The sequence below is a fragment of the Pteropus alecto genome, unplaced genomic scaffold, assembly GCF_000325575.1.
Source record: "Pteropus alecto unplaced genomic scaffold, ASM32557v1 scaffold166, whole genome shotgun sequence".
Taxonomy (NCBI): domain Eukaryota; kingdom Metazoa; phylum Chordata; class Mammalia; order Chiroptera; family Pteropodidae; genus Pteropus; species Pteropus alecto.
In genome coordinates this window covers 3,593,035-3,618,325 of record NW_006439757.1, presented here as the reverse complement: position 1 = coordinate 3,618,325, position 25,291 = coordinate 3,593,035, and the positions used below count along the sequence as shown (strand labels likewise).

Here is a 25,291-nt window from a genome sequence, read left to right as displayed (position 1 = left end):
AGCCAGAGGCAGTTGTTTCATCCACTAATTTAGCAAGAAGCTGTGCTTATGAACATAAATAATACTTTTTTAAAAAGATAACATTTTCTGCGAAGCCAGTCATTTCTTTTTCCATGTTTGAGCCCAGGTGGAATACTGCTGCTACTCAGGGTTTGCCTAAAACCATGAAACTCATAGCTTTGGAAGATCAATTTGAGTCTTGAAATTGCTTTTAGGTGTGGGATGATAAACATTGTTTGCTTTTCATACTTAACTGTCACTGTGATTGGCTGGATAGTTACGTCAAGTTTTATTCAATTATCATACTCTTTCATTAAGAACCTCTCAATATTAAGGCTGGATTTGAATATGACTGGCCACCTTCCCTAGGATTTCTCACTTAAATATATAATCTGCATTACCCGCACAGTATTAAAACATCTGTTCTTCAGTAAGAATGCAAGCATTTGCTTTTCTTTGCTGGCTTAAAAATAATTTAAAAACATAACCCAGATAACTTTTTGGATGAATCCAGATAAGAACAGGGGGAAAGGACAAAGGAGCATGTTTAAATGAATTGTTCCGGGGCATTCTTGTGTCTTTACAGAACCTCCCGTCAGTTGTTCCTGGCACGCATTTTTGTCTGCATGCCCTGTCTGCTTCTTAAGCTCTTTAAAAGTCAGACCTATGTACAATATATCAGCTTGACATTGTATAAATGAGATTGGAGGCACCTTTAAGAAGTGATGTAACACGAGACCGAATTTTGTTTTTTCTTCTCTTACAACACCTGGATTATTATTTTGTTGTTCTTTTGTTTTTATTAACTACAACAATAAAACCTAATCTGCATTCCTAACCCTTCTGTTAGGTATGAATGAAGTGAAAGGCTCATTATCAGTTTGAAATGTACTGTATGCAGTTGGCTTAGAAAGCTGCAACATAAATCTTTGTGGGCCCTAGAAGTTTTGCAACAGTTGCTATGCTACTCAAGGTAAACATTGGTATGTGTGTATTTGTCCAGGGAAGATTCATTGTAAATGCTGTATTTTAAAAATTGCACTCACCACAAAAATCCTAATAAAAAAGACAAGCTATAGTTTTTTAGAAGTAAGTGGCTACTTATTGTGAAATTTTAAGCAGTTCATATAGCACTATTCCAAACAGGAAGTCAGCTTTTCTTTTTCTAAAAAAGGAAAATGTGATAATAAGTGCATAAAATATTTATGGTAGCCATAATAAAATACAAAAACACTAAGATGTTGATTTTTCAAAAGTAATGCTAGAGAAGACAGTAAGGGAACCTACTCTAGATCCAAACTTGCCGTCTTGAGCTTGTAACATAGATGCACATGGCCACTGAATATTCAGACTTTGTCTGAACATCTGGGCTGCCAGGTTTTTTTGTTTTGTTTTGTTTTTGTTTTTGTTTTTTTAATAATAAAAGTAGAAGTATATTTGTTTTTCAGTTATTCTTTCATATGAAGTTTGCTTTTTGTGGTCCACACTCACCAGGATTTCTGTGATACTTGTTGGGTTACTTATGTGATTCCTAACAGCAGATTCTCAGTTTGGCTTTGTTTTGGCCAGGGAAAAATCTCTCCTATAATACAGAATACTTGATTTATTAAGGCTAAGCTTCCCAAGGGTGATTATTTTGGTCTGCCTTGTTCTCAGTGGCCATCTCATAGGACTTTTAATAAATGTTTGTTAAATAATTTAACAGACATAGTATAATATTAACCTTTCTTTGCTGCTGTAATAGATTTTAGGTTGAGAAGTTGATGACAGTATGTATTAATTTGTTAGTGCTGCCTTTACAAAGACATACCACAGACTGCATAGCTTAAATAACAGAAATTTATTTTCTCACAGATCCAGAGGCTAGAAGTTCGAATTCAAGGTGTCAGCAAGATTGGTTTCTTCTGAGACTTTTCTGCTTGGCTTATGGGTGGCCGTCTTCTCTCTGTGTCTTTAAGCAGTCCTTCCTCTGTGTGTATCTGTGTCCAGATTTCCTCTTCTCACAAGGACCAGACCTATTGGACTAGAGATCACCCTAATGACGTTGTTTAAACTGAATTACCTCTTTAAAGGGCCTGTCTCCAAACACAATCTCATTCTGTGATACTGGGGGGATAGGATTTCAACGTTAGAATTTTAGTGGGACATAATTCAGCCCATAACATAGCATGTGTCTCTACGTATTTGAAAAATATTGATATCAATTCTCTAAACATGAACCTGTTTTCTTCTGATTTTTAGATCCACACAGCTCCCATTCATTAGCTAGATATGCCTTTCTAGGGATATTTGTATTTTTAAAAGGCGGGGTAAACTTGTATGCGCTCTCAGGACAGAAAAAAAATCAATGTTGACTTATATTAGTTGTACTATAGGGCCGTTTTCCTCGAAATTCACTGATAATCTAAAGCAACAAGGAATATTTAAAGAAAAAAAGTAGAGACCTCAGTCCCACCGCAGACTTAAGTAGTATGTTTGTTTAGAAACTTTCCAGATCATTTTGCTGAAGGTCTGACGGACCTATTTCTTTCTTTCTTTTTTCCCCCTAATTGAGATATAATCGACATAGAACATGTGTAAGTTTAAGGTGTAGACATGTTGATTTGATACATTTATATATTACAGTATTATTGTCATATAATAATAGCTAACACCTCTATCAAGTCACATAATTATCAATTCTATTTTGTGGTGAGAACATTTAAGAACTAGTCTCTTTTCAACTTTGAAGTATATAATACAGTATTGTTGACTGTTATCACGATACTGTGTATGTACTTATTATCTTTTAACTGAAAGTTTATACTCTTTAACCAACATTGATTGCCCCAGGTCCTCCGCTCCCCAGCCCGTGTACCACCATTCTACTCTCTGTTCCTATGAGTTCAACTATTTTAAATTCCACAAATAAGTGATAACATACAGTATTTGTCTTTCTCTGTTTGAGTTATCTCACTTAGCATAATGCCCTCAAGGTTCATTCATGTTGTCACAGATCTCAGGATTACCTTCTTTCTCATGGCTGAGTAATATACAGTATACCGCATCTTCTTTATTCATTCATCTGTTGATGAATTCTTAGGTTGTTTTCATATTTTGGCTATTGTTAAAAATGGAACAATAAACATGAGAGTACAGATAACTTTTCAGTATCCTCTTTCTTTTGGATATATATCCAGAAGTGAGATTGCCGAATCATACAGTAGTTCTAATTTTAATTTTTTGTTGAACTTCCATATTGTTTTTCATAGTGGCTGAATAAATTTACATTCCCACTGGCAGTGCATAAGGATGTTTTGGAAATGACACTAAAAGCATAGCAATAAAACCAGAAGTTAAAAAGTTGAGCTACATCAAACTACAAAGCTTCTGTAGGTTAAAAGAAGCCATGAACAACATGAAAGGCAGCCTGTGGAACGGGACAAAATATTTGCTGACCATATATTGGATAAGAGGTTAATACCCCAAATATATAAAGAACTCATACAACTCAATAACAACAAGAAGAAAAAAAAAAAACCCTAATTGAAAAATGAGCAGAGGAACTGAATAGAAGAAATGTTTCCAAAGAAGACATCCAGGTGGCCAACAGTACATGAAAAGATGCTCGACATCACTAATTATCAGAGAAATGCAAATCAAAACCACAATGAGATATTACCTTACACCTGTTGGAATGGTTATCATCAAAAATACAAGAGATAGTGAGTGTTGGCGAGGATGTGGAGGAAATGGACCCTCTAGCAATTATATAGGATTACATAAAATTCTGAAATTTAAAAGCTGGAAAGAAACTTAAAAGTCACTGAGTTTAGCAGCCATGCTTTACAGAGAAGGAAAATGAAGCTCAGAGGGTCACAGTATTTGCCCAAATTCTGGGGGCAGCTCCAAGATTACTGGCCAGGCTCCTTGACTTCTGAACAGAGTTCTTCTCTCATCTCATACTATCATTCAGAATGACTTTCACCGGGGAATTTAAAAGACCTCATTTTAAGTGTCTGTACCTTAACACATGGTACAGACACTTTAGAACTGCATGGTTTGACAGGGCACTTCATTGCATAGAGATTTCAGAGTCCTTTTCTGCTCTTTCACAATCTATCTTTTTAGAGTAATGTACCTGAAAGGATGTAGCCTATGACTAGGTTATCCGCTCCTGTTATCACTGCTACCCTGCATGTTATAGCAAAAAAAAAAAGCTTTCTTCTGGCTTACTAAAGTAGTGGTGTTGATTTACAGAACACCAAAAAAAAAGAAAAAAGAAAAACTGTGCAAGTTGTTTGCGTTACAGAACACCAAAAAACTTTGCTTTTTCTTCCTGATCATTGTCATCCACTAAAGAGTCTTAGAACAATTCATAACTTTGTAATAAATATCTATTTCTATGGTGACTAAAAGAGATAGGGGATGGAGAATGTGAAAATACAATTCAATTTGAGGCACTTAACCCAATCATAAGTATTTTTAAGTAACAGAGATATTGTTAGAATTTTCTAGACACTAAATGGTGGGGGACGGGGCAGGAGGGAGAGGCTATGAACCTGTACTGAAAAGAGGAGTTTTTGGTTGAAAGAAAAGTTAAAACTTAAAAAAATATAGAGGACATTTTATTCCCCTCTAACTTTTTTTTTTACATTGCTCCCCCTTTTCTCTGAAAATCCCTTTTGACAACTTAGAAAAGCAGAACTTTGAAAGTGAAGGACTTGGTTGTTCCTTGAAGCAGTGGGTGGGGTGACAGTCACAAGAAAGCCCTTAAATAAAAACACTGTTTCCTCTGTTCTGTCCAGGGGATGATTCTTTAAATCCAAGGGAAGTGAGTTGATTCTCCCATCCTGTTTTTTTGAATAAGCGGGTACTGCTCTGTGTGTGTGTGTGTATCTTTTAAAATTTATCTTATTTTAATTTCAATATTTAAAAGCTTGAAGATTTGTAACAGCAACCTATATATATACACGCAGTAATATATGCCAAGTTCTTTTCTCCCAAGCTTTGACATTTGAAGGGATTGATATTCTGATACTTCATTGAACGCAAGGTGTGCATATTTTGTTTGTCAATATTACAGGCTTATTTTGTTTTGGTTCCTTCTCTCTCTCTCTCTTTCTCTCTCTCTCTCTCTCTCTCTCTCTCTCTCTCTCTCTCTGACATCAATGTGAATGACATATAGCTTAAAATGTATGCATATATATGTGTATATATGTATATATATGTATATATTTATATATAAAATATGTATATGTATATATATATAAAGTATATATATATATACTTTAAACTTTATCTCAGCAATATTGATTTCAGTAGGAGCTTTTTATTGCTTTAAAAGGAATGCTGTACGCGGAGTCTCCAACGGACATGGAAGTAAAGTAAGCCAACTTATTCCTGGATTATGGTCTAATTGAAAATAGTTTAAAAAACAATTTTATACCATGTATAAAATATACATCTGTGCTCTGACGCTTTAATGAATAATATATACTTTGTGTATTAGCTTTCTATACATTTACTCTCTGTGTACAGATTATGACATTCAATTTGTTTTATACTGTCATAGTCATGAGTAATAACTCAGTTATTCTTTGAGTATTACTGACCCTTAGTTTTTACTTGATATAAACATGTACTAATATTTTAGCTAGAATCTCGACATTATTAAAATTAGATCTTTAAAATAAGAATAAAATTATTGTTGACCCAAGACTGCCACACTCATGTCTGCCAATTATGCTTTAGAAAAATCCATCCCACACCCCTACCTTCCTACCTTCCACCCCCACACTCCTCACCTTGTGTGCAAAGACTCTATACCCGTGAAGCAGTGAGCCCAGGAAGGGGTTGTGCTTGCCCAGAGAATGGTTGTCCTTTTTTATAATTTACAGAACAGATTCTGCTTTTCAAGCCCTGTGCCCACAAAATAGCTCAGAGAGGGATTCTTTTTCAAATTGACACAATTGAGATATATGGGACAATGATGGCCCTGTTATTGAGTAAGGTTTCATGGATGAATTGAGTTTCAAGAAATGGTAGAGATTTATTATGTGGATCACAGGAGGGAGGGTTTTGCATATGGGAGAAGGGGAGCAGCATTTAGCATGGGTAGAAGTACAAGGTCTGAGATGAATATGACATGTGCAGTAGTTAGTGAAGAGACTAGATTGATTGGAACAAAATGTGCATGTCTTTGATGAGTAGAGGATTAGATGGGAAAGGGCAGCAAAGGTCAGGTGGTAAGGCTCCTGAGTGCAGGGTAAGGAATTTGGATTTCATCCTCCAGATGAGAAATCACTATAGGCATTTGTCCAAATTCATCACATGATCTGTGATAACTTATTTTAGGTAGATTAACCCAGGGTTATGTGGCATAGAATAAAAGGAATAAGGAAAGATTAAAGGCAAGGAGACAAACTTGGAGGCTGCTATATATAGTACATGGTTTTCCGTATCTAGCCCAGGATGCAATGAGGAAAAAAAAGGAAGAGCTGATATAAAAGTTTTTTTTATTATTATAACAAATGTTGTTATTTTGACCTCACTTCCAAAAGGAAGCCGTATTTATAATAGAAAATGTTGAAAACATGGATATGTATAAGGAAGAAAATTAAAATCATCCATTCTCCCTTAAATTATAAACACTCCTGAAATGTTAGGCACTGTTGATTTTTTGTTTGTTTCAGTTTATGTATGTTGAAATCATGGTATGTTTACACTACATTTATATAGCTGTTTTTAGTCATTTACTACATAGTAAGAATTTCTTTTGTTAATACAGATTCCTAGAGGACCTCATTTCTAAAGGCTGTACGCTATTTCAGTTTATGAGTACAGTGTAATTAACTATTCCAACTACTGTAAATTTAGATTCTTTCCCAACTGTTTGTTATTATAAAATACAATGATAATGAACATCAATCAGCATGCTTTATTTCATTATTCTCCCTCTCTCCTTCTCTGCAAATAATAATAATAATAATAATAATAATAATAATAATAATAATAAAACAACTCAGTTGAGCTCTTGTTCATTTATTTGTTTTGCCTATATTGATTTCAATTCTGACCTACCATTCCCTATCCTTAGTCTGCTTTAAAAATCGGGATGGTTCTTATTGAACTTTTATTGAAATTATTGTCTCATGTTGTTGTTTGCCATTTAAAATGATGTATTTTAATCCATTGCTCTGTGTATGGGCATTTAGGTTGTTTTCACTAATTCTCTATTTCAAACAACACTACGATGAATGTAACTGCATATGTTCCCATGTGCACAAATAAACCTCAAAAGTGAATTACAGAGACATGCGACATAAAAATCTTCAACTCTAGTATCCTGTGTAAACTAAAGTGGTCGCATCAGTTAACACTCACAGGCAGAGCAAGAAATTCCAATTCACCTACATCCTTGGCAATCCTTTCTTTTAAATGCTTGCCAATCTTATGTATGTGAAATTGTATCTCCTTTTTTGTATGTGAAATACCTCACTTTGTTTTGCATTTCTCTCATTACTAATGAATTTTTACATGTTTTTTATATGTCTTTTGACCATTCATACTTCTTGTCTGGAATTTGCCCATTTTTTATCGAATTGTTTGTCCTTTTTTTATTGTATACTCTAGGTACTAATCCTGTGATAGGTAGTTTACTAAAGTGTTATCCTGTTGTCTTTTAATCCTGTTTATTAAATACAATTGTAGGCAAATTTATTAGTTATGTGTTATTGTTTGGGAGTTTTCTATCTTGATTAACAAGTTCTCCAATGTCAAAAGCTTTTTATCTACATTTTGTCATAATTCTTTGAGTTAACTAATTATATTAAAATTTTAATTCATCTGACATTGCATAACTACCTAGTGATTTCCAAGATTGAGGAAAATGAAAAGTGGAAAACTAAGAAACAAAAATTTGCTAAACCGTATTATAGTTTTCATTATAAGTCTGAAATTGAACCATGGAGACAGTTTTTTGTTTGTTTTTTGTTTGTTTTTTGTTATTTAAGCAACAGATGTCCACATCTACTCTGGCTTCTGGTATGAAAGTTAATGTCTTTCTCATTGCTTGCACAGAAAATCTGTCAGAGTTCATCTATATGAAGTCTTTGCAAAGTAATTACTTCTAATTGGAGTTGAATATAATTTCACTTCTCATGTGTTTATAGCTTTAGTCTAACCTCATGCATGAGTCCAGGAGGAATACATTGTCATTTTTAAAACAGTTAACATAGGATTCCTTTTACTTTCAGCAATTCACAGAAGCTGTGAGTCCTTCAGTGTTACCCCCCTCAGCTTTGCCACTGGACCTGCTTAATAACGCTGTCACTGCCTTTAGTACCTTGGAAGACCTTATTCGGTATCTCGAACCAGATAGGTGGCAGTTGGACTTAGAAGATCTATACAGGCCAACTTGGCAACTTCTTGGCAAGGCTTTTGTTTTTGGAAGAAAATCTAGAGGTAAGCTCTCTCTTCACATTAGAACCTCATTTAATTTTCTTAGCTAATGTTTCAGATTATTCTGCCATAGATTCTAATGAGTAGAGTTTTAAATTCTTCAGAGATATATTTAGCTAACCCATTTTAATAACATTTGAACATACTTACATGTTAAATAGAACTACACATAAGGAGACACTTAGTTATAACTCGGTGTGTTTGCAAGATTAAAAGGAATACTTTTGCTGAAAATTCTTGTCATTTCTTTAATTCAGAAATATCATTTTGATGAAGTCCTTTATTACATTTCTCAAGAACCATTGCTTATTCAACCTAATACTTGGGGTATTTTGATACCCCAAGTATCAAAATAGAGATTCAAGAGAAATTATCATAATTGCTAAACCAAGTTTGGAGCTAGAATAGGGGAACCTTCATCAAAATCATTATCTACTATGTCTTCAAGGATCAGGATTATATCAATTCCATTTCCAAAGCCTAGAAACTTTTCTAAATAATATGAAAAATGTCAATGACTCTCTATGAAATAGAACTAGTAGATTCCAAGATAGGATTCTTGGCAAGAAAATAATGACCCAATGGAAACCACACCATGATAATTTTTCTCTATATTAATTTGTTTCTTAAATGATCACTTTTGACCATAAGAGCATTCCTCCCTTCAAGAGTGAAAATATTGCTAACTAAACTTAATTCCACGTGGTCAAGAAATTGGAAATAATGTTGACTGGGTTTCCTGTAAGGTTAGCGAATTTCCTAGTAACCTTAGAATTAGAAATTGTCCATCTCAGATACAAATGAAAATGTAATAGAAATAACTGGATAAGTATAATGCACTCAAAAAAATCTGTTTCCGTCTGCCGGAAACACTGAAGTCTACCCAGCATCACTTTAGAGAATGGAACGACAGTCCATAAAATTTATATAGATGGAACACTGTTTAGTTAATTTGAGCAATTCACAAGGGCAGATCGCACCAGACTGGTTCTTCTAAATCTTGTCAGGAAAAAACCCTATACCTGCCCGTTCCTGCTAAGGGCTGCAGCCCTTCTGGATGAGGAGCTTTAATCTCAGCAGGTCGTGCTCAGACTTGCCCAGCCACGGGTGTTTTGCTATGCCAACAGACCTGGTTTCCTTTCAGCAGTATCTGAAAGCTGTGTTCAAGTACATGGGCAGCCGAATATTGTCCAGATGCTGAAAGCTGTTACATATTTATAAGATTTGACCTTGATGAATAACTTGATGAATAACTTATGAACAATACTTCCCTTTCCTCCCACTTAGGAACAGGAAAATGAAGATCTGCAAAGCTAGCTGAAACAACATGAATAGAGCTTTTGTTAGCAAATTCGAAGTAAATTATCATGTTGATCTGTAAAAAGCAGAGGGAGTAAACCAGGTTCTAAGCTCAGCTCTAGTTTTTTGACAGTCAGACCCAGGATTTGAGCCTAAAATCTACCTCCTAGCCATGCCTTTATGCCTGTACCTCTCCACATGGTTCTCAATGAAGATTTGGCCCTCAGCTAGTATATATTTAAAAGCACCCACCCCTGAACCAAATCTTTCAAATATTCATTTAGCACTTTCCAAATTGAAGCCCTTTGCAGTTTGCCAAAACTATTAACTTTTTAAGCATACAGTAAGTGTGCGAAAAGCAGTGTATATTTTTTAAACTTTACATAAACTAAAATGCAAGTGTGGGATATCATCTATATAGACAAAACTAACTTCCCTCCCAAGAGTCTCTCTACAAAGGAACGAGGAATAAAACGTTTAAATGCTTCTAATTAGACACTGAAATAGATTTCCCACAGAATAAACATATCACAGTGTTACCACATTTATCTTGGAAAGACCACCCTCAGATTGCACTACAGTAACAGAATATTCTTGAGCTGAATATCTCAAAGGAATGAACAACTAAGTAAAATGTGACCATATTTTTTTCCAGTATTATCCATTTTAGTAAAATTTGCAATATTGATGAATCTAAAGAAGAAAATTTGTATTAGAAATAATAACTTTGGTGACATGCTCAAAATGTTCATTCTTCAGAAAGACAAATTAATGTATGTGTTGTCTTAGGAGGTAGTTATGAAAAAAGAAATATGGAATCTGAAGGCTCAGTTTTACTTTACAAATATTCCGCAGAGGGAAACTTTCAAATTATTATAGTTCAGTTTTTAAAAAATGTATGCGTTGGAGCATAATCTTTCTCCCTTTTTTTTTTCTTTTTTACCTAAAAGTTCTGCACAATGATTAGAGCATTTGTGACCCCAATTTATAATCACAGGATTTATTTTAATGAATCTTAGTTGAGTTTGAAGTAAGAAGCATGCCTTTCAAATAAGATATGCCAAGTATTAAATCTTTATTGTATTTTTATAGCCCAGTGGACTGCATTAAAGCTTTTCTGTTTTGTTTTTTTCCCTTTTTTCCTCTGGTTCTGGATTTTCATTCATACCTTGCTACAACAGAAAAAAAAATAATAATAACAATACATATTTTCTAAGTCAGGCTTAACTAGTACTTAAAAAGGGCTTTTGACTTTTGTGTCAAACATGATAAATGAGTGGAAGCTAAGTTGAAAGTGTGTTTAAATTTTCACATTGTAACAGGTATCATAACTTAGTCCACTTGGGAAATCTATCTAACCTTTTATTGTGGTTAAGTAAACATTTTAAAGTGAACATATACAGTCTGATTTTCTAGTTTCATGAAATAGTGTGTTTAAAACTATTTGCAGTAGATGAATATCCTTTAGAAGTTAAGAGCTTCATTCACATTCTAAGGGAGTATCAATCTTAAATAAGCATTGCAAATTTTGGCAACTGGCTTTTGTATGTATGTGCATGTTTTAGGTTTTCTCTCTCCTTACCCAGATAGTATCTTCTGGAAAAAGACTCAAATAAGCTCATATATAGCTTTAACAATGAAAGAGCAGCACATACATATCCTATTAGTCCAGCAAAATGAAATCAGGTAAAAGATGTGACATTATTTAACCTATTTATCTCATTAATTTTATTAGAGATAAATTGGTCTTTTAGAGTACTCAAAAAAAAAAAAAAAAAAAAGAACTTATTTCTCCTTAAATATTTTAAAGCTTTACTTTCACAGGATCAGTTTTCAGATGAAAAGAAAATCTTTACTCAAAATAGTGATTTTTCTATCGAGTTGGAAAAATAATTTTTTAGCTGAAAAAGAAGTTGAAATGAACATATAGAATTAGCATTTTTTTGGTGTTTTTCTAAACTTGACCAAGGTTTTAGTCAACCATATAGTTTACATGTGCTTAGAATTTATGACTCCATATGCATAATTTATAATATATTTCTTTAAAATGCATTAGCTCTCTTTGACATTTTGGAAAAATTTGATCACATATACAATATAATGTAGCCACAAAAAAATATATTTTATTCTTAATTACCTTGTCATTTTAAAATTATTTAAAATATGGCCCTTAATTTTTAAAACTGGATTACATAGTGATGATTATTATTTGAAACAATCTTTAACCAGAAAATATTTTTTATTTTCTTTCAATTCTTGTTTATGTTTCCAATATTAGTGAAAAGTTATTTAATTAGTGTTATTATATTTTAGAAACTTTTCCTAGATTTTAATAAAAGCTTTATTTTTGATAGAAAAATCTGTGATGAATTATCCAAAACTCCTCAATTTTATTGGAATTGTTTTTATTTAAATATTTCTAGGGGGGAAAAGGCAAAGCTATAAAGCAGAAATTAAAATTGTGTTAGAGAATTTATCCTGATAATAATAAACTACTATTTATATGTTATATATAAATTCATATTAAACATTACATGTTATTTGGATATAATTTAACTGAGACGATATCATTTTGTAGTTAAAAACAATGGTTCTTTGAGAATTTACTGCAACTATCTGATGAAAGGATATTTTGTTTGGTCTTCACAAGTAGGTATTCTTTTAAAGAATAAAGCGCAACTTAGTTAACCAAGCTGTTAAAAGAACAGAGACAATGGTTATAAGTTAGACATTTCTTCCATCCTTTAGAGGAAGAATAGAAATCTGAGTTAAACCAAATTTCAAAGGCCAGAAATTACTTAATGCACCAGAAGCTGTGCTTTCCAACGACTTCTGCTCTTTTAAAATGTATCATGTTTTTTCACCTCATGGTCCACTCAGCTGTCTTCAAAAATCAATTTTCTTCATTTCCTTTTTACATTTTATGATTCGTATTGCCAGAAAGATTGTAGTAAGTTCTGTCGACAAGTTTCTGTAAGTTCTTCTTCATTAATTGCATGAGCTCGTAATCCTTTAAAAAAATACATTTATTTTTTAATCAAAGAATTCAGCATTTTACATTCTATTCTTCCCTCCAATGCTCTCCTTGTTGACTTTGTTACTAAGGTTAAAAGGTGTAGCCCTCTTTTTCCTCTATAAAGTTTCCTATTTATAGCTCTCAACTGTTTTGTTGGCTCTGTTCTTAATATTGCACAATGGCATCTCTATTGGTCACTAAGTCATAATAGAGCTTTGTTTACTGTAAAATAAAGTCCAACTTGCGCTCTGCGTAGCCCCAAACCCTGATTAAAATAAGAAGAGATATTGTTAGAGTTATTGTTCATGAAATAGATTTCTTTATGAAAAGAATTTAATAAAATACATTCAGGCTCAAAGCATGAACATCTATTTCTCTTTGCTTTCTTTTATGCCTTATAGTAGTGGATCTGAACCTTCTAAAAGAGGAGGTAAGATTATACAGCTGCACACCTCGTAACTTCTCGGTGTCCGTAAGGGAAGAACTAAAGAGAACCGACACCATTTTCTGGCCAGGTTGTCTCCTGGTTAAACGCTGTGGTGGAAACTGTGCCTGTTGTCTCCACAATTGCAATGAATGTCAATGTGTCCCAAGCAAAGTTACTAAAAAATATCATGAGGTAGGTATATCATTTTCTTTTGGGGTTCCTTTGGGTGTTTTGGGTCTTAAAAAATAACAAAACAGTATATCTAAAATGCATTTTTGTTTGGAAAAGAGATGTAGCATTCGTGAAAAAAAAAAAGTTTACAAATAGTTCATGTTTTCGTCTTTTAAATTAGGATCTTTAACTAAAAACTCCAGACATTAAGGATTTTGAAACCTTATCTACTCTGATAGTGCATCATGGGTGGTCAGTGAATTTATCTCTCACATAAAAAAAGAAAATGTGTTTCTTTGTAGGGTAAAAAAAAGGGTGAAACTTTTCAACTTTTCAAAATCTGAAGAGAAAATATTTTAAAGACAAACTTGGAAATAAATTATTGTATATTCTGGAGAAAAGAGATCTTTGATATTTATTTTTCCATTTGGGGCAATGTGGGCACACAAATCTCAAGAAGACATATTCATAATTATACCAATATTCCTATTATTTATGTCACCCCAAATAGCATTTTAAACCTCTTTATGGATTCTGCACCCTTTTTTTTTCTTTATTCTATGGAATTAAGGAAAATAGCATATTACATGTCAGTAATTATTGTTTTTCTGAGCCTTGGGAACCTTAGAACTTATACACTACACATTTTTGTTAGTGCTGGAATATCCCCAATTCTATCTTAGCTTCTTTCCAAGAGCATCATGTAGCATTCATAAATCAAGAAGCAATCTATGTGGGAATCATTAGTTTTTCTGTGATTATCTTTTTTGCTAGTGATCAAATTAGGTTATGAAAAAAAAAAGTAAGTTTTTTTTGCATAATTCATAATTTCTGAGGACTGAATTTTTCTCAGTCCTATCAATTGAAAATAAGTTCTTAGTCTAGTACTACTCTTAAATCAATTAAATTATTTTTAAACATGACTTGAAATAGTACATAAAGCATTAAGTCATTGAATACCTTTAATCTGGAGGTGCAGACACTTAGTTCATTTAAAATGAACCCTATCTTGGGTTTTGATTCTTTTTGATGAGTAATTTGCTCATTTTCAGTTTGAAGATTATTTCATCTCACAGAGAAGGCAAAAGCAAAGACAGAGCTTAGTTCTAATTTTTCTCTCCTTCATCTATCTCTATTATACCAGCCTCCCTAAATAGTAAGCTGATTATCCATTCATTGTGTTACTACAAATATAACTGAATTATTTTCTCTTTTGGTTTCCTCTAGCATTTTTACTGCGTTTAGTTCAACTAATGTATCAAAAATAAGTTTAGAAAATGAAAAGTCTCATAAAATATAAGAATGATATTGTTGTTATAATGTTTTCATATAATATTATCATATTATTAAGATTCTTACTGCTTTTGTAACAATCACCAGATATTATTTATTAGAAGCCACTTTAGCCAAAAAATAAACATCTTTCTTTACAAATTTTGCTATCTCTCAAATAGGAGTTTTCAGAGAAGCAAGACAGGAACTTTACATATGTATAAACTTAGATATTACCTCTTCCTGAAGTACTTCTTAGTTTTTTGCCGATCTCAGCATAACTAGTCCTGCATGTGTAGGACCTTACAGATGTTTCTATTGGAGAACTTTTACTATTTCATAATTATCATTTATTTTTATTTATTTCTACCAAATTAAGAACTAAGGAAGAACAAAGATCACATGAGAGTGCAGTGCTTCAGAACAGACTCCAAAGCCAGACATGCTGTGTTTGAATCTGACATTTGTTAGCTATGGGACTACAAGCAAATTACTTGGTCCCCCGTGCCTGCATTTCTTCACCTGTAAAATGAGCTTCCAAAGTGAGGATTCAAGGAATGATATTTATAAAACAGTTAGAACAAGGTCTTACCAGCTATGCTCTCACTTATCTTTATTTTCCCCGCTGTGCCTAGCATTATTCTTCAATTATGGCAAACGATTGATAAAGATTTAATGAATTTTGCCCAGAGGTAGAAAGGGTATTCTCTATCTGACGAAAAGATCTACAGAATACGCTGACAACAGAATCATATTTTTATTCTTAATCAGCCTAATGATTTTCACCTTGTCTATGTCTTCATATATTTAATTTCATTTTTTCATAACAAAGTATAGTCTTATTTTTCTTACATAGATCAGTTTTTTTTTTTTTTTGAGAGAAAAAAAATACCATTCAGTTGACTTATTGCAGTAATGAGTCTCATCCTCCAAGGTTCTGTGGCACCCAAAATTTTAAGGGCACTTTTCACACTTTGGCCAATGGTCCATGTGCATCTATTCCCTGATGATTCTTTCTGTACTTTATCTATTATTTCCACAATGTCTGGTTTTAGCTTTTCCCTGGATTATTTTTTAATGGATTTGTAATTTTAGTTTAAACCTCTCCCTCAAAATTTTGTGAGATATATTTTTGCCTCGTTTATTTTCTGGTGTCATAAACTATGTCCTGAAAGCCAATTTATCATCTTTAGTATTATCCAGGACCTGCTGGTTATTTTCCAAATCTATATTTCTCTTCTAGAATTAAAACTTTCAAACAATTAAGAAGGAAAACAGTAATTATGCCTTCACCACCACACAATAGAAGTTCTTTTCTGAGACTTTAACATCACAAGAGCATAAGAGATTCTTCTGCTATTTGTAAATTGCCATGAACATCAGTGGACAAGGACTGGGGATGAGAAGAGGGCTTTTATTTGGTTTATGCATCTTGACATAAGCACTGCTACAGGAATGAAGGATTGTAGGATCGTAGTCTGGCATGACCAACTATTAGGACTGCATACGGTGGCTTCTCTAACCTCTACCTTTTCCAGTATTTTTTTTTTCCCTGCCAACTGAGAAAATGTATACGAGTGGAGATGCGAATTTAAGACATTGGCTATGTCAGTATTGCAATTTATCTGTACGTTTATGCTCATTCCAGAAACAATTTGTAACAAGAGTGTGATATATAAATATAGCACCAATATCTTAGTAGTTAATTTGAGGTCACCTTTAGTTGTGCTAAAACTTTCAGTCAGTACTGACTCATAAAAATAATATTCAATAGTCATTGAATTGTTTCACGTTAAAATAATATATTTTAAAATAATTTTTATTATAGAATTATGAAATATAATAGTAATTGTAAATTACTTCATAGAATTCTTGCGAATTAAAGTATGTAAAAACGTTACTGTATTGATTGGCACCCATAAGCATTTAAAAAATTTAGCTAATTAACCTTTGATATGACCACATTCTCCAAATGAGGTATACATGCTCTATTTTTTTTTTTTTTTAAATCTTCAAGTAGAACAGTCATAAGACTTGTGCCTTTTTGGATTAATGAAAATTTTCAGGAACTTTTAGAAGTTGCTTTGTGATGTGATCTGTGTCATACCCAGAGAGCAGAGAAACTAGGCAGATTCATGTTTTATATGCTCTAGTCTTTGTTTATAATCCAAACAATTTCTAAAACTTTATTATTTCTATTATAAGTAATTAAATATAATACACAGTGAATAGGTAGTTCTAATCCAGTAAACAGATAATCTTTTATAGAATACATAGCTATATCCTTTTGTACAGTGTTAAAAAGGAAGTGTGTTTAGTATCAGGATCTATTTTACTCTATATTTTATTAAAAACCTCAGCAATCCAAACTGCAAATAACTTCATTAAATAGAAGCATTATTGTTTTTATTGCCAAACCGCCGTATACTGCACAGTAGGATCCAGCTGCAGAAAGTTAGCTGTGACGGAGGCTGATGTCTATGAAGTACATCTAATCCATCTCATCAGGTTTATAGAGGACTTGAAGTGTAGCCAAGAAAATTAATGAGTGGCATAATTGAGCAAACTCAGCTGCAGAGTGATCATGTTTCTTTTCACAGTATCTCAGTACTTGCGTGTATTGCTTCAAGTATAAATATTTGTTAAATGTGTGAATAAGTGAACAAGTGAAAGAAACTAACAAACAAAATGAATAGTGCAGTAGCAGTTCCAAAATACTTAATCAAGGTGGAATTCTCTCTAGAATCGTTAGATGAGTAAAAGAAAGAGTGCATAGTGAGTCTTTCAATTTAAAGTCTGTTCTTTATTGAGGCAGCATCCTTCCAAATTGTTATTAAAATATCCTTTCCTTCATGAAATGATGATCATTTACGATTTTTTAAGGGGTGGGGGTGATGTATTCCTAATGCCTTCACTAGAAAAAAAAAAATAAAATTTATAAATCTTTGTTGAGCCTCAAATTTGTTATCAGAAATTCTACTTGTCTATGAAATCATACGTTATAGACATCGGTTGTTTTTAAAGATGGTTTACATTGTTCCCATCCAGGTCCTTCAGTTGAGACCAAAGGTTGGTGTCAGGGGGTTGCACAAATCTCTCACTGATGTGGCCCTCGAGCACCACGAGGAGTGTGACTGTGTGTGCAGAGGGAACGCGGGAGGATAACCACATCGCCCCGCGCGGCCTTCTCCCAGACAGCGGAGCTCAGCGGCTGGCTCTGTGATAGCACTTCCGCGTTATCTCCATCCATAATCTCAGTTGTTTGCTTCAGGGACCTTTCATCCTCCAGGATTTACAGCGTGTTCTAAAAGAGGAGACACCAACCGGAATTAGGAGTTGTGCAACAGCTCTCTCGAGAGGAGGCCCAAATGACAGGAGAAAGGTCTCCGATCATGGAAAAAATATTAGATGTTGTAGATCACTTGCTAGTTACAGAGTTACCATGTACTTACTCAGCTAGCTGTGTTCTATATTTCAGTTGTCTTGATATGACTTAGGTTAATTCAGTTCAGGAAAACAACTGCGCAAGCGAGCACCTGATTCTATTGCCTTACTTAACTCTCAAGCTCCATGTTCTGGGCCTAAAATCACAGAAATCTGGAATTTTTTCCTTATATTCGCATATGTAAACCAGAGTGTTCTATGTTCTACAAACTTGGTTTTTGAAAAGGAACTATGTTGCTAAATCAAACTTGTGTCACACTGATAGGAAAGACTGGATTTTCCATATTTCTTATTAAAATTTCTACCATTTAGAAGAAGAGAACTACATTCATGGTTTGGAAGAGACAAACCTGAAAAGAAGAGTGGCCTTATCTTCACTTTATCTATAAGTTGATTTATTTGTTTCATTGTGTACATTTTTATATTCTCCTTTTGACATTATAACTGTTTGCTTTTCTAATCTTGTTAAATATATCTATTTTTACCAAAGGTATTTAATATTCTTTTTTATGACAACCTAGATCAACTATTTTTAGCTTGGTAAATTTTTCTAAACAGAATTGTTATAGCCAGAGGAACAAAGATGATATAAAATATTGTTGCTCTGACAAAAACACATGTATTTCATTCTTGTATGGTGCTAGAGCTTAGATTAATCTGCGTTTTAAAATACTGACGTGGGAAATCAATAGATTTGGTAAGTTGCAAAGACTTTTTGAAAAGAAATAAATTATCATATTCTTTACTCCTGTTGATGGAGATGCAAATAAAAAGTGACCTGAAAATAGGCATTCAGATCCAGTCATTACTAACCCCTAATCCTTATTTTGGGAAATGTGAGCCTAGCTCAGAAGAACATGAAGCACCTTGAAAAAAGAGACTTGATAGCTTCCTGACAAAGTGTGCTCTGCTGTCCTGTAGGAACACATCCTATTTATTGCGATGTTCTGGTTTTATTATCTTTAAACTCTGTTCCACACACTTGTATAAATACATGGATATTTTTATGTACAGAAGTATATCCTTTAACCAATTCACGTATTGTACTCTTTGGCAATTGAAAAGAAAACCAGTAAAATACTGTGCTTGTAAAATGCTTAATATTGTGCCTAGGTTATGTGGTGACTATTTGAATTTAAAATGTATTGAATCACCAAATAAAAGAATGTGGCTATTTTGGGGAGAAAGTGAGTGTCTGTGCAAGATTTGTCTCTTGAGCGCCAAGAAAATGAAACCGATAAAGTTCCCTGTTATTATAAATCTTCATTATACAAAAGCGGATGTCAGTTTAAAGATAGGTAGAAAAGTGAAAATTTCTGTTGAAGCTTACCTGCCTCTCAATAATTTTTTTTTTCACTGATCTTGATACTGATTTCTGGTAAATTAAATTGCAAATGACTTGAAAGTTGTAATGTGAGTTATAAAATGCTTAATGATACATCATATGGTAGTATAAAACTGGGGGAAAAAAAATCCGGTAACTTTCCACTCATGTCTTCATTTTCAGTGGCAAGTACTAAATGGAGTGAGCATAAATTGGTTTGGCATATAGATTAATGTATTATACATAATGTCAACGTGTGGATCCTCAATTTCAGATGCAGATTTCTGTTCAGAGCTGGTATCTTATCTCCGACTTTCAACTTGCCTGGGACATCTAGGCCCCAGAGCCACACTGTCTTTAGACACCTCTTCTAAGCTATACCCTTTTCCCATACTTTTCCACCTGGCAGTTCTACCCTGTGTCAGATCACATGACAAAAAAATAAAATGAACATCCATGTTCTGTGTCATTGGCTTACCTCTCATAGTTTTGTCCCAGCCATATAAGGCCTACTAGGTACAGCTGAACTCTGTTCCCAATGTATCTTCATCTTAGCAATTTGCAACTCTCATTTGCATAATAAAGACAATTAAATCTTACAGTAAGTGACCTGTGTAACTGTTTAAATCAGCATTTCCAACCATTGACTGGAACACCTTCTTCCCCTTTTATTTTTTTATATTTATTTTTTTGTTTACTTATAAAATGTTGAAAGCCAAAAGAAATTACTGTATAAAGGCAGCAGTCCTACACACTGATGCCAGTCAGGGAGTGGGAAGGCTATGAGGTCTAAGTGCATAATACTAACTCACTTATAGCTCTCTTGCATTTTACTAAATAAATAAATAAATAAATAAACTTATTAATGGCACATGATGCTATAATTTCTCAGAATTCAGAAAAATATAGAATGTATTGACCACAAACTGTTTTGTACCTGTGATGTGTGCCTTTCTCCTTGAGAGGTGGGCTGTTTTGCCTAATGATTTTATTAAAATAGAACAGCAAGCTTAATTGGCATAAGATAGGTTTTCATGTCTACATTTTTCATTTCTACATCTCATTCCCTTCCTCATCTAATTTCATAGTGTGCACTTTGAAAATGTTCAAATAACAAAGTAATAACAAAGCATACGAAAGCATCACTCCAGGTACATTTACTTATACCTGTGATTGGGTTTAAGGAAAGGTAGAAAATACAAGTCTAATTCTCACTTAATGTAATACACTTAATATCATGTAATTCCCTTATCTCCAAAAGAATTGCGATATTTTAATCTATTTTAGTTAGTTATTATAAATTCATTTAAAGCTTATATATATCACTATCCTTTACATTCATAAGAAGGAGTAGGAAAATTGAAAATATAATCACTTGCTTTATACCTTAATTGAAGGAAATTTCATGCTTCATGTGTATTTAACCAGCAAGTGCCACTGACTTTGCCTTTTTCAATTTCACTTGACCTGTGCCTACCTCTTAATTTCTGTAGCTCTAGCTGCCCTGATTTCGACCCTCATGTCTCACTCCTATTATACTGCAATAATCTTTTTCCAGTCTTCCTGCCTCTATTCTCACTACGCTCTGATCCTCCACAATACTAACAGAATGGTTTTTCAAACAAATCCAATTCTATCAGTTGGGTGGAAATTTTAAATGGAATGCCACAAGATTAAATTTTAATTCTTTGCATGGCACTCAAAGTCCATGCAAAGATTATAATCTTGTTTCTGCTCATTTTGCACCATCAATTCTAACATACAGCTCTGGTGATACTTGTGGTTTCCCGAAAATACCAATATTCCCTTACATTTCTGTGCTGTCACATGCTGTGTTCCCTTTGGAGCACTGTTCCTACACTTGCCTACTCCATAACTTTCTCTCAAATCTCAGCTCAAATGCCACTCACTCCTCACTGAAGCTTTTCTTCCCTATTCCACTAGAAGCCTTAGGTACCATTTCTCCTATGCTCCCAGAAATACATTTCAATTATAAACATGGTCATAGGTCATACTGTATTATAATTATTGGCCTTCATTTTGATTTCTCACTAGACTCCCAGTCTAATGAAGTTAATGAGTTAATAAATGTGTGTGTATGTGTGTATATGTACACAGCACTGAATATGACATCTGGAACCCCGGAATTCCAAAATATCTCTGAACTCCAGCTACCTAATCTGTAAAATGAAGGTGTTAGTCGATGAGAGCTGGGTACTTTTTAGTTCTAATCAGTTCACTCTACTGGTTATGTTGGGCATCTGCCAACGTGACAAAAATATCTATTCCTTATGATGTGATACAATTATTTTTTTCTTTACTAATGTTTTGAAACTGAATGTTTGGTTTTCCAGTTAATGATTTCCCTACCAACCCTATCTCATGTATCAGTTATTTTTAAAGTTAAAGAGATTTACTAATCCACTTGTGTATTATCCATATTTTGGATACTTATTATTAAACTGTGATGACTTTATTATTAAATAAATATCCAAAATAAGAATAATATATCAGGATAATTAAAATGTTTGAGGCAAAATTTAAAAGTCTTTAAATGTGAACATATAGACATATCAGTAATGACTCATAATCTCTTCATCATTTACCTCTTGATTCATTTTGCATCATCAGACATAACATAGAGTGCTAGTGAATACTCACAGTTTCCTGAAAACATCAACACACTATTCCCGCACATCCCTGTGACCGCACATGTTATGTGCTCTTTTTGAGGCACTATTCTTGCCCTTACCTATTTAATCATTTCCTCTCATGTCTATTAAGTTATTAATTATATCTTTTTGTGCTCTGCCTCAGCATTTGCACAGCCACGGATGCCAAATCCAGTTTCTTTCATAACTGCTCAGCCATTACAGCAAATCTTATTCAGTATAAATCAGTATAAAATTTAAGGAAGAAATTTAGTATTTTTGTAAGAAGCATGTCTTTTAAGATTAATAACTTTTATCCCTTAAAAATATATACATGCCATTCCAGCTGGCTTTTTTTTGCAGACATTTAAAAGCTGATTTTAAAATTCATATGGAAATGCAAGGGACTCAAAAGAGCCAAAAAAATCTTGAAAAAGAACTATGAAGTTGGAAGACTCACAATTTCCAGTGTCAACATTTACTACAAAGCTATGGAAATAGTGTGGTGAAGTTAATAAGATTAGACATACAGAGAAATGGAATAAAATTAAAAGTCCAGAAATAAACCCTTACATTTATGTTCAACTGATTTTGACAAGAGAACCAAGAAAATTCAGTGGTGAAAGTGTTCAACAAATTATACTAGGACAACTGGATATCCACATGCAAAAGAATAAATTTGGACCCTTTCCTCACACCATATACAAAAATTAACTCAAAATGAATCAAGATGTAAATGTAAAAGATAAAACTATGAATTCTTAAAAAGACATGTAGGAGAAAATCCTGATGAACTTAGTTTAGAGAACTGTTTCTCAAATAAGACACACTAAAAGCACAGGCGACAAAAGAAAAATAGATAAACTGGACATCATCAGAATTAAACAATTTTGTGCTTCAAGGGCACCATAAGAAAATGAGAAAATAACCCACATAATGAAAGAAAATATTTGCTATTCACATATCTGATTAGGGTCTCGTATATAGAACATACAAAGACCTCTTACAACTCAACAACAACAACAAAAAAACTCAATTGAAAAATGAGCTAAGGCCTCAAATGTGCTTGCACAAATGGGTTTTGCTCTCTTTGCTGCCATCACCATGAGGATATGTTCCAGAGTACTCACTGATCCCAGAAGATACATGGTACAGATTTGAACCCAACTGATGCCATGGAGTCAGGTCCTACTGAATCTAGGAAAACCACAGATGCTTGGGTGAGAAATGAATGATACTTGTAACCTGTTGTGATATTGTGGGTGTTTGTTATATAACATTATTTAGCAATGGTTGACTAACATGTATTATTTCAATTAAAATGAGGTCAGATCATACATGCTATTCTTTAGTGAAACTTTTCATCTCATTTGAAACTTAAGGACAAAAAATTGAAATGCAACGGAAAAAAATGTACTTTGGAAAATGCTTCGTCCACACAAGATATAACCTTTCTAGACAATCCCACTAAAGTTGCAAAAAATGTTATTGAAAACATTAAAAGTTTGGAATCATTTGCTAAGCACTTGGTTTTATTTCAGTCAATATCTATTGATTTACTTGTAAAAAGAAGAGGAAATAAGCTCTCTGATAATTTAGCCTACCTCTTCAACAACCATCCTCATTTTTGTTAATTTCATCACTTATTTTGTGTTTTAATAAACATTTAGGTAATACAAAAACATTAAAAACATTTAATAAAAAATTTTTTATGTTTACATTTTAATAAACTCTTTTTGAACATGAAGTACTTGGTTAATTTTCTTCTGTTCCTTAGGTTATTTTTCTCTCCAAACTTTGTTGTCTCTCTCACCCTCTCCTTTCCTTCTCCCCCTCTTCCTCTTCTCTCTTCTCTTCTCCCCACTTCATCTTTATTTAACATAAGATTATTTGCATAATTTCTGTGCCTTTAATTTTTTGTTCTGATCATTTCCATAATTCAGAGTTTGTATCAAGATTACTGTTTACTTTGATGTGGTAAAGGTGAATTCTTAATTCTCTTTTTACTTTTCTAAAACCTATTTGCCAAACAGAACTATAGAGTGAGGATTAGATATTATATTCTGTTTAATTTTGTTTATTTTGAGGAAGGAGGCTGGGAGCCCTTGGAGGAATGTGGAACCTTTGATGAAAGAATTCTGCTCAGCTCTCTTGCAAAATATCTTTTGCTAGGATTCACTCTGGTAGAAGCATGTATCATACCGTTCTTCATGGAGTGGGAAAATAGGATAGATGCAATAGATTTTAGATCTGACTCAAAACTCAGTGTCAAGACCTTGAGGCTATACTTTAATCTGAAGACATTGGTCCCAAATTTTCAATTTCTGTGTTTCATCGGAATCTTCCCCAGAAACCATTTTCTCTTGCCCTTCTACTCACAACAGAGGAAAGAAAATGACACCTCTTCTGACTGCATCTCTTCAAAGTTAGCCACATTAGTGAGGATGCTTAGAATTTTATTTCAGTACTATATCTGGAAAGAGAAGCGGGGATGGGAATTATCCTAAGCCTCGCTCTAAGCTCCTCTTTCATTCCTAACCTCTCATCCTCTGAAGTTCATAGCATAAAATATGTCCCTTTCATTAGACATTATTGGCAAATGAACTTTACATTGGAATTGTTTTTGTGATCTGCTATTACCTTGATATTAGAAAATGTTTTAATATCATTATTATCATTCTAACAATAATTTAAATTTTGCTTAAATCTTTATTGTTTTGCTACTGAAATGGCTATTTCCATTTTTATACATACAAACTAAATATCATATGATCCTATGAAAGCTTTTCTATTCTGCATTTAAATCTTGTTACAGATTTAATTTCAAAAGTTATTAATGCTGTTCAGTACTAGGTGGGTTGTGGATATTCTGTCCATTCGAGAGGAAGCTTAGCTCCTTCTCTGCTTCATTTGCTGTGAGATAGGGTCTTCCACAGAGCTCAGGTAGGAAGTACAATAATTTTCTAAGCTAAATTTAAAACAACTCTGAACGAGTGTTTTATTTTATCTCCTGTTTTGGAAAAAATAAAATTATTATAAGTTTTGTGATGGTCTCTCATTTATAAGTAAATATTTTACTAAGAAGTAGAAAATTTAACTGTTTAAAGAGCTTAGTATTACTCCCTTAAATGGCACCTCCACTAATAAGTCAAATTCATGACAGCCCACTCAGCACTATTTGAGTTTCTTGTTGACCCAAAAGAATCTAGAAATAAGTTATCGGTTTAATATAATTAAGAAGTTCC

The 25,291-nt window shown here is 33.3% G+C and overlaps 1 protein-coding gene across 2 annotated transcripts in view; it reads left to right on the top strand.

Annotated features, from left to right (window-relative positions):
• The window catches only part of PDGFC (platelet derived growth factor C), a 163,295-nt gene extending 144,037 nt beyond the window's left edge, over window positions 1-19,258 (top strand). For both annotated transcript variants that reach the window (XM_006916991.3, XM_015593315.2), the window contains 3 exons: window positions 8,238-8,445; window positions 13,159-13,376; window positions 17,676-19,258. In XM_006916991.3, the coding sequence (XP_006917053.2) occupies window positions 8,238-8,445; window positions 13,159-13,376; window positions 17,676-17,792 (543 nt within the window). In that variant the 3' untranslated portion in view covers window positions 17,793-19,258. The remainder of the gene's footprint in view (window positions 1-8,237; window positions 8,446-13,158; window positions 13,377-17,675) is intronic.
• The last annotated feature ends 6,033 nt before the right edge of the window (window positions 19,259-25,291 follow it).